Here is a 15,719-nt window from a genome sequence, read left to right as displayed (position 1 = left end):
ATAAACAGTATAGCTTTCAGATATTTCAGTTATTTGTTTCATATAATACTGTAACATGCATGAATGCATGTTTTTAGATATGTACATGCATGCATATGTGCATTTGTTTGTGTGCCTGTATGAGCAGTATCTCTCTCCTCTTATCAATTAATTTCAGTTTCAAAAGGTAAAGAACCATCCTCATGTTTGGAACAATGGTACCAAAAATGTCAGACCAGCTGTTACTGGAGAAGACTATGAAAAAGTTACAAAGCAGAGTGAGCTCCAGCCCATCTAGTGAAGAGTCGATCCCAACTCACCATCTATGAGTAGGGGGTTGTTAATGTAACGGGAGACCAAGATGTTCTCTTCCAGGGAAATTTGGTTTGGCTGTTGAGCAAACAGAAAGGAATGAAAAGGGAGAAATCCTAAAATGTATAGTTGGGGTTAGGGTGGGGGGAATTCTTTACCTTAAAAAAAAAAAAGATACTATGGAAAAATCTGTAATATTCAACTGGCCAGAGAAAATACCACTATGGGTACCCAATTACAATGGGGAAAAATAAATTTATATAGCACCTCTCATAATAAATGCAGTTAAGTAGCTTTCAAGATTTATATGCATGGTATAAAATAGTTATTTGCCAAGAAAATAAGAGCTACTTAAAAAATACAAAGTTGCTTCTTTTAAAATATAAAGGCCAATGGAAGCTTTAAAACCCTGCACTGTTCCCAAGGCACCTCTCACTAAGTTGTCCTGGAAAGTCACAGATGCACAATGCAGCCTTGCATTCCCAGTGAGAAGGAGTGGATGCTCGATTCACATAAGGCACTTGCTAAGCAACCATGTGTAAAGACTGAACTAGGCCGTTTTAAGATCTCACCAATGGGGGAAAGTTGTTTATATAAGAAATAGTGGGCACTGCCGCCCATGTGTAAAGCACTGAGCACACAGTGATGAAGAAAACAGATACATCTGTGCCCTCACAAACTTTGGCGTCAGCAGCTCCTTTCCCCCAAAGGGTTTACTGTTTCGGGTTAGAACAGCAACATGTAAGACTCCAGAGGGACACAGAGCAGCAGTTCCCCAAACTTAAGATGTCAAGCTGCCAAAAGGGCTGGTCTGCAGGGCTGAGAAGGAAAGGCCAGCTCTGGCCAGCAGAAGAGCAGACAGAGAAGCAAGAAGTGAGAGCCTCAGACATGTATGTGCTGGGGGGAAAGGAGGCCACTGCCATGTCAAAGACCAGCAGAAAGGAGGGAGGCAGATTCACAGGCCTGAGGCTAAAAGCTGTAACTAGGAACTAGTGCAAAGGGGTGGGAGAGAACTAGAAGGGAGGGAACCCTCTGGCAGAGCGAGTTGAATTGGCGAGGGAATCAAGACTGAATATGGTGGGAAGCAGGCAATTACCGCAGACTTCACACAGAGAAAGCAGATACAGAAACCTCAAACAGAACTGCATGTGTGATCAGACAGAAAGATCAGCTTCGAGTCAACCCAGGCAGGCAAGGGGCTTGCTCCTGACTGTAAATGGTAACAACAGCAATTCGAGAGTAACTATAGTAGCTGCTTGGAAATGACTAGTAACACTTGCAGAAATAATTACAATTCAATAGAGGACTGAGCATTTACCATCTGCCAAGAAATGTTCTTAGCGTGTCCCAAGTATTGTTTTATCCCCACCCAACCCCAGGGCAGATATACCACCATCCACATTCTACAGATGAGTGGCGAGGACCTGCTCTGCCACAGAGCTGTAAGCACCACAGCAGGCAATACTGGAGCCTGGGCAGTGTCTCGGAGGTTTCACTTCCAAGCACTGTTCATAGTGTTCCCCAAATTCTGGCACAAAATAACTATCCCCCAAATCCAAAAATCTGAAACAAGACATTTCTCAAAGTCAGACTGCAGCTTCTCTCCGTATCCTATGAACACAACAGCATCAATATTCATCCTTAATGAAGTCAATCACCCATCCCATTTCCTGACGCCCTTACACTTCTTGGTAAGTCTATGACAAGTATTATCTCCATTCCAAGTCATCCACAAAAGCAGGAATGCATGCAATCTCTAGAAAGGCAGTAAAGCTGCAGGCTGTGTTCCAGACATGAAGTCAGCCACAGCCATGCAGCACAGATGGCTACAACTGAACGACAGCCACAGGTTCCGTCTGAGAAAGACCTATGGACTACAATACATGACCAGGACTCGCTGTCCTGTGGGCCTCACTCCATGACATAGCTAGTGCCCATCCCTGCCTCTACTCCCTGAAAGTCTAGCTACTGAAGTACACGGGACATCAACCTCTGTGCAGAGACTTTAATACTTGCTCAGCGGTCTCTCCCTCCTTCCTATCTGTGTAGAAAAGCTAACTGCTCACAACCTAAAGCAATGTTTGAAAACCGGTCCTTTGCCTGGCATTATATATTAAAGCCCAAGTAATAAAAAAGTTTCTGACATCCTTAAGAGTAGTTCCTATTCACTAATCCTCTGTTGACTAATTTAAAAGTATTTCCATTTCAGGTTAGAATTTCCTCTCAAAGTGAAGAAGGCTAATGCAGGAATCAGAATTGTTATGGAACTGGACATACGCTGATTTTCCTAACTGGATCTTAAGAGTCACACTTGGGTACTTGCTAAGTTACTGCAGGGTAGAAAAGTGCGGTCCAGAGTGGATGCCCTGGAACCAGCCAGCCCTCAGCTACAATCATGGTTCTACCACTTATTAGGAAAACAGTGACTGTCATACAGGCTTCTCGTGAAGAGTAATCTTATTAGCTGGCTCCATTTGGATTCAAAGGGAAGGTGCAGGTTAAATGCTCGAGAAGTATCAGCTGGTGCTGCGAGTGGGGTGCACACCTTTAGCCCAGCACTCAGAAAGCTGAGGCAGGTGAATCCCTTCAAGTTCTGGCTCTACTTGGTGAGTTCCAGGTCAAGCAGGGCTACATAGTGAGAGCCTCTCAAAAATGACTCAAAAAGGAATATCCATTGTTATTGCTACTCTGCACACTCAACAGGACCTATGTGGTTCTAGCTTCTGCATTCCACAATCAACCTCATTCATCGCCACATGCCACACGCCAGAGCAATGCACTCAACTACAGAGAAGACACAGAAGAATTGGGAGATACAAAATATTAGAATTTCTCAAGATGCTTTAAGTGCACACAGCTAGCACTCCTTAAATAACTGTCAAACAGCAAGAAAGAGAGAACATAAGATAAAAACATGCAAAGAACTAAAAGCAAGAGAATGTGGGTTGTGTTCCCAACAAGAGGAATGAAGAGTATGACCTGACCATCTTTTGAACTTCACAATCTCAGGATGGATATTAATAGAACCGTGGCTAAGGAACTACACGAGGGTGACTGAATTAGACCTCAGTAGTAAAATCCATACCTTAATCAGGTCTTTCCTCACCTCAATCTGAATATCGCTAAGTTGGGAGAGTGTGGCATTTAGTCAGGTTACTGAAGACACTGGAGTTAAGAGCTCTGTGCCTCTACACTGCGTTTCTAGTTGAGAGCACATCTTTGGGAGCACTGTTAAGCAGCCCACTAAGACGCTTCCTTCTGCAGGGGTTCACAATGCTCTCCTCAGGACTGCACAAAAGCCACACTTTTCTTGCCTTTTTTTCTGTTCCCTTTATAGTTAAAAAAAAAAAAGTTGCTTTTGTGGATATTTTCCAGTAGGTTCTGACTACTGAAGAGTAGTTTTACTAATGGGTCTCCTTATGCTTGCGGAAAGATAGGGAATGAGGTTTTTACTCGACCCTCACATCTACATCCAGCCCCAGCCGCAGCCCCTCCCCAATTCCTACAAGTTCTGCACAGACTCTCTGTCTGTCTTAGTGTTCTCTCTCTCCCTCCCCCTCACGCCTGAAAGAAAAGCAGGCAGCAGACTTGGAAAGAGTTACTTCATCCAGTTGGCTAATGGGTCACATATTCCAGGGAAAGGATCCAGGTATGGAAAAGAAGGGATAGTTAAGGAGAGAAAAGAGGATTAACAGTGCAGTTTGTAGGTCTGGGTAAAAGGCGATAAAATTCCCGTTTCTGGGTGAGATGGGAATATGTTCCCATTAGAGTCACGTGCTGCCAGTTCCCCTTGTGCACGCTGGCATCTTCCCAGGCTCCTGTCTGGCACCTCCACTAAATACCTAAAAGAATCAGATTCATTCCAAAGCTTCACCAGTGGGGAGGGGAACTGGCAAAGGTGTAGCCAAGTACTTTGATCTATGCAGGGGGTCTCAAGGGACTGAGCCCATGGAGAGGTGGGAGGGAGAAAGAGACGCTTAACATAGGCTGCCAAACCTACATTCCCTAAAGACGAGTCATTCCCTTTATGAGCCTCGGCCTCAGCAAAGAGTTGGAGCAAGAGGTTCCCAGCTCCATTAAGGAAAGTTTAACTTTTCTATTCTTTATGATGTTAGCTTTAAAAGAACAAATCACTAGGGCAAAAGATCATTCCAAAAGGAAAAAAAAAGAGGCCCACATGAGCTGGGAAGAGGTCCTATTCTCTTTGACTCATGTCTAAGAAAATAAAAAGCAAACTTGAACCGGAGCTGACTCTCAACAGCAATTCCATTTGGCAGCTAAAACCCAAGCCCAAACTAACGCCGTCCACGCAATCCAAACAACACTGTGCTCCTGGCAAAGAGCTAAAGGCGAGACTGTCAGATGGGAGCCTGTGCCAAGGTCACAGAGACAAGAGAGCCAAGGCATACCACCATGTTTTATGCCACAAGGGACCCAGGGTTAAGGGGCTCCAGGTAACAGGACCTGTGACTGGGGTGGAGTCTATCCTTTCCCCAGTCAGAAAGGTCTGGCCATAATTTATTTACTGTACAGTTTTGGACCCAGACTGAATCGAAGAACTTTCCAAAGTAAAACACTTTAGAAAGTTCATTTCTGCACACACAGAAAATAGCTCAATGTGAAAAAAAATAACTGGGGAATTTAAGATGGAGCGCTGACCACACACACGATGTATCTATCCCAGCATTCCCTTCCAGAGCTCACTGGAGGACAGAAAAGACATTTTCAAAAGATTGAATTAATAACAAAGACTAGAAAAAAAAAAGGAGCCAGAATAGATCAAAGGTCTAAGTAAATCTTCAAAGACAGAGAGCAGATAGGATCAGGGTTTAAAAACAAAAAATAACAGAGCCGAGAGAGCCCCAGCCCCAAATGCCAGGTAATGAAGATTCCCAAGGAGGCCACTGCCAAGGTCCAAGCTGGGGTAGCCAGACTGAGGTAGAGACAGGGACTCCTCAGAGCAATGCAGACTGGCGAGCTCTGAGTGTGACTAAAAGACCCTGCCTCGGGGAAGATGGTAGACAAGCAAGCCAAGATGTCAGACATCAATCTTGGGCCTCACATAGGTGGCACACACACACACACACACACACACACACACTCACTCACACACACACATTCACACACACTCACACACACATATACACACACACACAGTCACACACACACACATACACACACACATTCACACACACAGACACACACACAGACACACACACACACGACTTACAAATATATGCATACACTGCACACAAATACATATAAAAAAAGAAGGAAAATATAAACAGAAATAAAAAGAGAATATTTTTGCCCACAGTAAAGGAAAAAATAGATAAACAGAACCCACCAAATGTCTAAAAGGAAGAAAACCAAGTCTGGACTTAAGTAATCACTAAATTTCACAATCCCAATGCTGTAGTCTATTTTTACTAAGCTTAAATTTTTAATACTTATAAAGGAGGAAAAACTAAATCACGGTTATTAAAAAACAGTAATGTTATATAACTCTATAATCTGACAGCAAAAACTGAATGTAAGAGATGGACTATGGAAGGACAGGTAGAAGTAATAGGGGTATAATAAATGTAAAATGGGAAATGTCTAAATACAACTAAGAATTTTATAAAACAAATATAAAATAACTGTATTATGGGAAATCCAATGAGACTGGAGTTGACATTTTATTTTAATTACTCTGTATCATCATCATCATCATCATCATCATCATCATCATCATCATCATTTACCATTATTATTGTGGTTGAGACCTGAACCCTGAGTCTTGTGCATGGCTTCTTAGCACTCAGCCATGCCCCCATCTGTATTAATTTTTAAAACAACATTTAACAGGGATTTTGTCGACAATGAAAGCGTCAGCAACTTCTAGAAGAAAGAAGGATGAGGGAAAGGAGCAGGAGGAGGAAAAGGCAGGAGAAAAGGAAGAAACAGCGGCAAAAATGTCTTCTACTCAAAGCCTGATGGGTGACAGCTCAGAGCTGGAAGCTGAAGAGCAAAGACACCTCCCTTGTGCAGATACAAAAGCCTGTCTCCCACAAACCCCATCTAGCAAGTGATGTTTTGGCCGTGAGGCAAATGTGTCCCATGAGGGAGGAGTCTGCTACCAGCCGACAGACCAACCAAAGGACAGCACACAGCTGGCCTCCCCTCCCTGCTGGACTCAGAGCAGAAGGAAATACCTGCTCAAATCAGCGCCAGGCCTGCGGTCCTCATACTCACATTGTTGATCAAGTAGACGCCCCGTCCCCTAGAAGAGGCCACTGGTTTTACTATCCAAGGTCCTCGGTCCTTTGAATATGAATCTGCTCAAAATATTGGGAGATAAAGAGGGAAGAGAAAAACAAAGAAAAGGAGCATGAGTTTGTTATCTTAAACGATCCTAGGTACCCAAAGAGCCTACGTCTCCGGCTACAGCAACAGATAAAGTCACCTGTTTTTGGACTGGCTGTAAAGAGAGAAATGAGGCAGGAAGAAGAGGACAGAGGACGAGGCTAGCTCATCACTCACACAGGTACCTTCCACTCTTTCCTCTTTCTTACAAAAAGAGGGAAACAAAAATGAGGTCAAATCTGAATGTTAGTCTGTTTCCAAAAACAGTCTTTGGGAACCTGAAAGCCTCATCTTTGTTAACTGAAGGACTGCCAGTAGAAAAAGACGAGTGAGGTTTTTACTACGTTGCCTTTGAGTAATTCTTCAGAGGTTATACACCAGGCAAGGCTTTAGGGCAGAAAAGCATCGTGATTTCTGAGTAGAAGGGGTCTGTGCATTCTCTAGCTTCAGCTCTGATTTTAGGTATCTTTGGGTCAGGAGAAGAAAAAACAGAAAACTGACCCTGAGACACCCTGGGTCTCGTGCATGACCTGGGGAGAAGCAGAGGACTCATGAATTGCTGAATTGCTGAGTGCAACCCCAGGAGCAAGAGAGCTGTGGCAGTCCTCACTCTAGCAGACCCTCCCTCTTCTTTTTTTTTTTTTTAAGATTTATTCATTTATTATATATAAGTACACTGTAGCTGTCTTCAGACACACCAGAAGAGGGCATCGGATCTCTTTACAGATGGTTGTGAGCTACCATGTGGTTGCTGGGAATTAAACTCAGGACCTCTGGAAGAGTAGTCGGGTGCTCTTAACCACTGAGCCATCTCTCCAGCCTGACCCTCCCTCTTCTGATTAACCTGAAACACTGTTCTGAAGGATAAGGGAAAGGTAAGACCTGAAAGCTAAGGTTTCTTGCTACTCTTCTTCTCTGAAAAGAGGGGGAGTGTAAAGACAGCCCAGGGAGTGAAAGTGTCCTGGGCCTCTCAAACTGTCAAGGCTCTTCTATACCAGAATAATATCTTCTTCAGAACACAAAAGCATAAATTCAATAAAGTCCCCTTCCCTCAAGGGTATGGTCTCTGGCTTGAATCATTAACAGGCCAAATGCTGCCACCTGTGTGTGCTAGTCCTACTTCACTCCTCCCACAAGAGAACACAAACTTCCCCTAACCCTCAGAAGGGTCACACCCAGGCTGACCTCAGGACATGAGCAGCCAAGCGGCCCATGACTGGCAACAATCCCCCAGGGCACTGCATCTTCCCAGACCACATGCCTTTTCATCCCTCTCCTCTTGGCAGAAGTTAAAGCGTCTCCTATGCCCAACTTTGTCAGTGTCACAAACCCTTCAATCAGGTTTACCTTTAGGGGAGACCAGGGATGGACCTTTATCCACCTTTCTCATCTACCCTTGTCTTTCCCTGGGTGCAACTGAACAGAATCAGCAGAAGAAGAAGAAAAGGCTTCTAGACACTGAATATGTTTAGAACTGTATCCTCTGCTGGGGGTGTGGGGGTGGCACAGACCTTTAATCCCAGAACTCAGGAGGCAGAGGCAAGTGGATCTGAGTTTGAGGCCAGCCTGTCTACAAGTTTCAAGACAGAGAAACCCTGTCTTGGGGGATTAGGGGGAGGAGGAAGAAAAAAAAGGAGGAGGAGAAGGAGGAAAGGAGGAAGAGGAGAACTGTTTCCTCTGCCACTGTTCACAAGAGTGTGGAACGGGCACAGAGACTGGAAGCATGGCTCAGCAGCTAAGAACACTGGCTAAGCACAGAGGGTCCAGCTGGTTCCCAGCATCCATGTGGATAGCTCAGAACCTCAGGTAACTTCTACTCCAGGGAATCTTCTCTGGTCTCTTCAGATACCTACACTTACTTGGCATACTCTCTCTCTCTCTCTCTCTCTCTCTCTCTCTCTCTCTCTCTCTCTCTCTCACATACATACATACATACATACAAACACACACAATTTAAAAATACATCTTTAAAAATCCCACATTGTACACACACACACACACACACACACACACACACACACACACAGAGAGAGAGAGAGAGAGAGAGAGAGAGAGAGAGAGAGAGAGAGAGAGAGCTATCCCATGCTGTGCTAAGGGAAAGATTAATTAAATCTACTCTATCATATCTATATGAGGAGTTGAAGTTTGCAAATAAATTATGAAAAGCCAGCCCATGAGCAATATTGGTTTTGTAAGAAATGCAAGCTGTCGTAAGAGCTCGACTCTGCTGCTGGAGCTTGAAAACAGACACTATACAAACACAGGACAGTGGCCATGTCCCCATGAAGTCTCATTTATGCCCTGAATTTCATGCCATTTCCACACACCACAAATTTAGTCATCTTGACTTAAACCATTGGAAAATGTAAAAATCAGGCTGGAGAAATAGCCCAGTGGTTAAGAGCACTGGCTGCTCTTCTAGAGGTCCTGAGTTCAATTCCCAGCAACCACATGGTGGCTCACAACCATCTGTAGTGGGATCTGATGCCCTCTTCAGAGGACTCATATACCATAAATAAATAAATAAATAAATAAATAAATAAATAAATAAATAAATAAATAAATAAATAAATCTAAAAAGAAAGTGTAAAAACACAGGGATGTCTGCAAGCAGGCCAAGGACTGAGTGACTCAAAGGCCGTATTTGCATGTACCTGATTAACACGAGAACCTTTCACAAACAGTCAATGGTAATACTGTTAATTAACTGATGTAGAAGGATCCGTGGAAAGGAAGAATGTATGAGGCTAGTGCTCGAGTCCCTCCATCCACACCCATTCAAGCTGTCTGCCAGGAACTGCCAAGAATATCTTCAGAAAGATATGTAAAAAAAACAAAAAAACAAAAAACAAACAAACAAACAAACAAACAAAAAAGACAAACCCAGCTAGTAGCAAGCACTGGTGGGTCTTGAGGAGAGAGCTAAGAGAACAAAACGTCTTCTTCCCTGATTACTGTTTTATTTAGCTTTACACCATGGAGATACATTACTCTCTGGAAGAGTATCATTTAGATCACATTAAAATAGTGCATTGAAGAAAGCTGTATAGTTTCACATGAGAAAAATTTAAATCAAAGAAAAATGAGGCCATTGAACACAAACTATGTCACTGTTTTATGATCTCCCACAGATCTCTGAGGAAGCAATGAGAGTGGGCGTGGTGTGCTTTGAATAGGACATGTCCCACATAGGCTCAGTTAGAACACCTGGTCCCCAGCTGGTGGCACTGACAGGGAAAGTCCTGGAAACCTGAATGAGGTGGAGCCTCCCTAGGAAGTGGATCACTGGGGTGGGCCTTGAGGCTTTATTGCCCAGCCCCACTTCTGCTCACTGTTTCTTCCTAAGGACAGATATAGTGTGACCAGTCAGCCTCCTGCTCCTACCACAGAGCCTTCCTTCCTTACATGGTGGATCCGTCTGGAAGTAGAAGACAAAGTAACTCTTTCTCCCTTAAGTTGCTTTTGCACAGGATTTTATCGCAGCAACAGAAGAGAAGCTAATTCAAGAAGTTATTAATATAAAATAATAATAATAATAATAATAATAATAATAATAATAATGTCTAAGCTGCATGCATACATTCATTCAAGACCTGTAATGTTTCTAATCTGCTCAGTAGTCTCCTAGAGATGGATATACAGCAGTAAGACGGTCTTCTCCCTCAGAGGAGGCTAGCAGACAGACAGACATTGAGCCAGCTCTTACGGACACTGAGAGTTATGAAGTGGGGGCAGGTATAAGATGTCTAAGAAGACAACCAAAGCTGTCTGCAGACAGCGCCCCCCACAGATGCTGCTGAGACTCTGGCTCTCAGAGAAAGGCAGGCGTACCTAACCTACACCTGCTGCTCCAGTGCTGCTCAGGCGGCCCTGCTCTGTGTGTTTGGGGCTCAGGAGGTCGCTCGGTGGCCACACTTTCTTAGAATGCATGGGATCCTGTGTCCAATCCTCAACACGGAATACATTTTTTTAACTAAAAAAAAAAAAATTGAATTCTACTTCTGGTGCTTCACTCTTGACGTGCCTTATGAGTTCATCTGTGATGGCATTTTTACACTGATTTTTGATATTTTGAAATAAAGATCTATTTCTTTTGCAAGTATTTTTAAAAAATCAGAGCAAAGGCAGGGCATGGGTCAGAGCAGTCTCCTTGAAGACACTGACAGCTGACAACCTTTCCCGTCACCTTCCAGTCCCGGCAGCAGCGAGTTCATACACTGGAAAGAACACTGAATAGGAAGGAGCACTTTCTGCGTCTCAGGGATGAGGAGGCCATTAGATAACACTCTTGAAAATGAGCAATTCTTTCTCATTCGCTAAGATATGTTATAAAATCATGGTCTTAGAAAGTACTGTCTGAACTGATTTGAGTTACTCCAATAAACTACATGAAACCCCAATTTTGTCGCACCTCAGAACTATTTCTCAGCCTCCATCATAGCCATGCCACAGAACACAGTTCCAGGAAGACGCTCTGCTTATCTATACTGCTGCCGCCCTAGTCTTCCTTGTCATTTCCTTCTTCCTGCCTAAAAGTCATCTGCTTGAAGAAAATGGCTGGAGTGAGCAAAAGATCCTTAGGCAGGGTTCTCTAGGGTCACAGACGTACAGTTCTACCAAACGTTAACTGGAAATAGGGCACCAAGAACCCGGAAGAGTCTGGCTGTGTACCCCAAGTCCTACTTGCTATGACTCACAGCAGTTCAGGGGACCCCCAGGCTTTCACATCTCGGCTTCTAGGCTCAATCTCTTCACATACGAACTTTTAAGACTTTTTCTTATTCTGACAAAAAGCTCATCTTCTCAGTGCCTCTGAAAAGCTTCACATCTTGCTCAAACCTGTCAAGGGTGCTGCCCTTTAAGAAACACCAACACACACTTTGCCCTCACCCTTGGCATAAGACCCCCCTCCTTACTAGGAAGGCTGGGAACTCATCGAATGAGCCCAGCAAACTGCTTTCTTCTCCATGGGAAGTCTCACGTGGCCAGAGTGAGCCTTTTTCATCCCTCGTTTCAGGGGAGCGGCGCCCACCTCCTTTCTGAGGCTCCCTCTTGTGCATGAGCCACTGCTTCTTGAGAGCCCTCTGTCTGGGCTCTCCTACCATCTCTCCTTCCTCCCAACTATGTCTGTGGGGCTGCTTCTCTGTCTTCTTGTAGCTCTTCGTCATCCCTTTCATCTGGAACCTCTGGAATCTGCATCTTTGACCAAACTCAGAATTCTTTTTACAACTGTCTGCAAAACATCACTGCATGCCTTCCCCACAGCACCCCAAATGTACACCATGTCCAAATCGGACACTCCCCTTTCCTCTAACAGCTCCTCTTGTATTTTACTGGTTGTATTCTTGCTTGGACTCACAAGTCCTAGAGGGACAGTGGTGGTTTACACCTGCAATCCTAACTCCCAAGGAGGCTGAGACAAGACTGAGGCCCCGGGACTCAGAGGTCAGCCTGGGCAGACAGCCCACTATCACACCTGACCATTACCCCAATGATTCTCAGAGCCTCTCTAACTCGAACCTTTGGGGGCTTGTTTGGACCTTTTGGCTGACACTCCTCACATCTAGCTCATACATCCTGGGTCCCCTTCACCCTACCTACCCACACTTGTCCAATCTCATGATCATGGTTGCCATTCACCCTTGGCCACGTGCCGTGCACTCTTGACTCTTCTATATCACACCTTCTGAGTCAGGGTCTGGCCTGAGCGGAAGGGGGAAGAGCTGGAAACAACCCAGCTGCTCAACCAGGCCTGGGAACATAAGTTCGATGAGGCCAAAGGAGTAAGAATCCCATTTTAGACCAAGATGCAGGTCATGTGTTCCTGTTACTTGTGACTTTAATTTTTTTCAAATCCTATTTTTAATGAGGGCTCTTAAACGCTTTAATCTTCCTTCTAGCACACCACCCACCGTAGTGAAAAAGAAAGTGGTCCTGTTTAGAAAGGTTCTTTGGAGTGACTCCCATCTGTGCTGTCTGGAAATCGTCAGTTCAGGTTACAGGGGCAGCCCGATTCACAGACAAGTTCGGTAGAATAAGGATAGCAAACACGAATCAGCAGCAGTGGCACTACCTGGCAGAGACAGCCAGGCCTGGCTCCAGTCGCAGAAGGGACCAGGAGAGATGCTAGGACAAGGTCTCGGCTATGCTTCTCTCAGTAAAGCAAAGACTTAAGACCCACAAGCGTTGCACAGCCAGCGCTATAAGCCAGCACAGCCCAGCCTCCGTCACTGTCGAGTCTGTTTTATACTCCAAACATCACCTGTCCTCGCGGGTCTTGCCTCAACACGTGTCTCGCCTCAGCACGTGAGCCTGTCTCAGGTGGCATCGCTCTGCCAATCAGCCCAAGTCAGGGGAAGCAGCAAGAAACTACAGCACACCACCAGCAGCTTTTTGGTGTGCTTCTCTCTATGGAGTCCCAACAAATGGAGCTCAACTATGCTATGTAAGGTGGACCAAAACATGCTATGTTGTTAGCAATGAATCCTTCATCATGTGTCCTTTCACATGCTTGCTTTAACAGAATATCCTTTCTCTTCTGTCTGGTTCATCGAAATGTTTCTTCACAAATCTGCCTTACTTTCACCTGTGTCTATTTCAATGAAACGTTCCTTCACATGTTTGCCCTAGCAAAACACCATCCAACACAACTGACTTTCCAAAGAGCCATTAAGTTTCCACTTAGTTACTTACCAATAGATGCCCATGTGTATTTTTATTAGACACCTATGTATATTTTTATTAGTATGAACTCAAAAAGAAAAAAGTAACTGGTATCACCAAACTCTTCACATCAAAAGACAAAAGATGCTGGCCACGGTAGCACCCTTTAGTCACAGCAGTTGGGAGGCAGAGGGCAGCCTGAGCTACAAAGCCAGTTCTACTTAGGCCAGCAGGAAATACACAGTGAAACCCCGTCCCAAATGGTAACAAGAAGAGACAAGTTTTAAAAAGACACACGATACTTGTTCCCCAAAGAACACAAGCCCAAAAGCTAAGGCAGCAAAAATGTACAAGTATGAAGGGGAAAGATGCCAAAAAGGAAACATGCAGTTCACAGACCCAGGAATAAAATGCCCTTGACACATACTGACTCTCAACAATGGAGAGATAACTGGGCAAAAATGCCCAAGACAGCATGTGCCTGGATGACAGCACTGTGTTCTCACTGTCCCCTATCAGAAGTAAACACAGAAGAGCACCACCCAAATACAAGCCCCAGTTAGCTGTAAGACCAGCAACCTCTAAGTAGCTATGCCTCATCCGGACGCTGGCGCATTCCCGGCGCAGCACTTACTACAGAATTCCGCATACTCGGCTGGCAGGAGAAAGGTCTGCGGGAGGATGTGGAACGCCTTGAATCCGTGAGTGTGTTGCATCCGAATGATGTTTTTGTACAGTCGGTCCTTGCGAGTTAGTTCATAAGACCTGAAAAGCAGGAAAGCTGTTCTACTTCGGTGAGCTACACCTACAAAGTTGTTTTGTTACCACACTGAGAGCCCCTCATAGCCTGAGTTCTGAAGCAGCTACTGAAGACAGCAGGTTACCCCAAATCTATCACACTGCCACTCTGATACTCCTTACTAGACCCAGATTATACTTCCTATTAAACATTTCACCACGTGGACATTTTTAAATCAGATTTGTTCACAAAGATACCACTTATATAGAGTAAACCCCCCTTTTCATGTGTAATTCTGATGTATTAATTAGGTAATTAATTAATTACCACAAACAAGATACAGGACAATACGAACATCCTAAAGTAGCCTCAGTCCCCTAGTAGACAGTTCTTTCAGTCACTACCAGACATGGGGCAAACACCTGTCCGCTTTTCCTCCCAGTCAGATGAGCAGGACCAGGCAGTGGGTCCTGTCCACTGAGCACGCAACATCTCAGCCTTATCTCTAGTGGCTGTCTCTCTCAGGATTTTATTCTTTTATGTACTCAGTCATAGGCTGTGGTGAGGATGGATGCACCACTGTTTATTCACCAGCTGAAGAACATCTAGATTACTTCCAGTTTAGGGGACTGAATAAAGCTGCTCGAAAGCACTTACATATAGATTTGAATACAAACATCGAGTTTTGTGCAAACATTTCCATTTTCCAAGTTGCAGGCCCACTACATAGCTTACCTAGTTGCATTAGTTATCTATTGCTAGATAATCAACAGCCCCAAAATGGCAGCTTAAATAGTAGTTTGCATCTATGATGTCACATAGTTGCTGTGGCCAGCGGTGTGGAATGGCAGAACTGGTGTCTGCCTCAGCCAGCTGACGAGGTTTAAGTCCAGATGTGTGCCTACACTGCCATCATCAGGCCTGACTGGGATGGAGCACGCACTTTACAGGATGCTCACAGGTACAGACGGAGCCTGCCAATGGAGCTTCAGTTCCTCAGGTGAACCCTTCCGCAAGGCTGCATATTTCAAGTCATGCTGTGGCTTCTAGGCCCACTGATCCAAGAAAGAGGTTGTAATGTCTGTAATGACCGAGTCTCTAAAATGACACACCGTCACTTGTGCCACATCTCATTTGTTAGAAGCAAATTGCTAAGTATGGTTGACAAACAAGAACAGAAAGCTTTAGCTCAACCTTTTAAGGCAGTGTCAAAGAATTTACAGACACATTTTACAATCACCACAGACGTTTATGCTTAACTTTACAAGATCTGCCAGCAGTTATTCTGAGGATACTGGAAAAATAGGCTCAGTTTCTCCCACCATATTCTGAGATGTAGAGGAAATACCACAGCCTTTTCTGGGTCTCCACTCTCAGCTCCACTCAATACCTTTGACACCAGCTGGGGGCGGGGATTGCTTTTCCACCGCCAGGAGGCAATGGCAGTGCAGATACTCCTGAGTGTCCTCTAATTCAGCTTGGACACTGTCTACCTGGACGTGGTATCGGGTCCTTCAGGATGAAGGCTCAGTCCCCAAAGCTGACCTAGCTGCAAGTAGCAGACTGCCGCAGCTATCCTTCTGAGCAGCTGACCCAGGACCTTCTCTGGGTTTGGTGCGTTCGCTTGAGTGGGTCAGAGAGCTCGGTAAAACACACTTACTGGCTGACTGTAAAGCAT

General features: G+C 44.7%; 1 protein-coding gene across 15 annotated transcripts in view; it reads right to left on the bottom strand.

Annotated features, from left to right (window-relative positions):
* Positions 1-15,719, bottom strand: part of Ttll5 (tubulin tyrosine ligase like 5) — a 217,845-nt gene that overhangs the window by 180,098 nt on the left and 22,028 nt on the right. For 13 of the 15 annotated variants that reach the window (XM_039113313.2, XM_039113315.2, XM_063261755.1 and 10 more), the window contains 3 exons: positions 13,937-14,067; positions 6,529-6,611; positions 300-369 (listed from right to left, as the gene is read on the bottom strand). In XM_039113313.2, coding sequence (XP_038969241.1) covers positions 300-369; positions 6,529-6,611; positions 13,937-14,067 — 284 coding nt within the window. Of the gene's footprint in view, positions 1-299; positions 370-6,528; positions 6,612-13,936; positions 14,084-15,719 lie in introns of those variants that run through there. The other 2 variants (XM_039113319.2, XM_039113320.2) reach the window with 2 other exon arrangements.

The sequence above is a fragment of the Rattus norvegicus genome, chromosome 6 (genome assembly GCF_036323735.1).
Source record: "Rattus norvegicus strain BN/NHsdMcwi chromosome 6, GRCr8, whole genome shotgun sequence".
NCBI classification, from domain to species: domain Eukaryota; kingdom Metazoa; phylum Chordata; class Mammalia; order Rodentia; family Muridae; genus Rattus; species Rattus norvegicus.
This window is presented reverse-complemented; position numbering and strand designations above follow the sequence as displayed.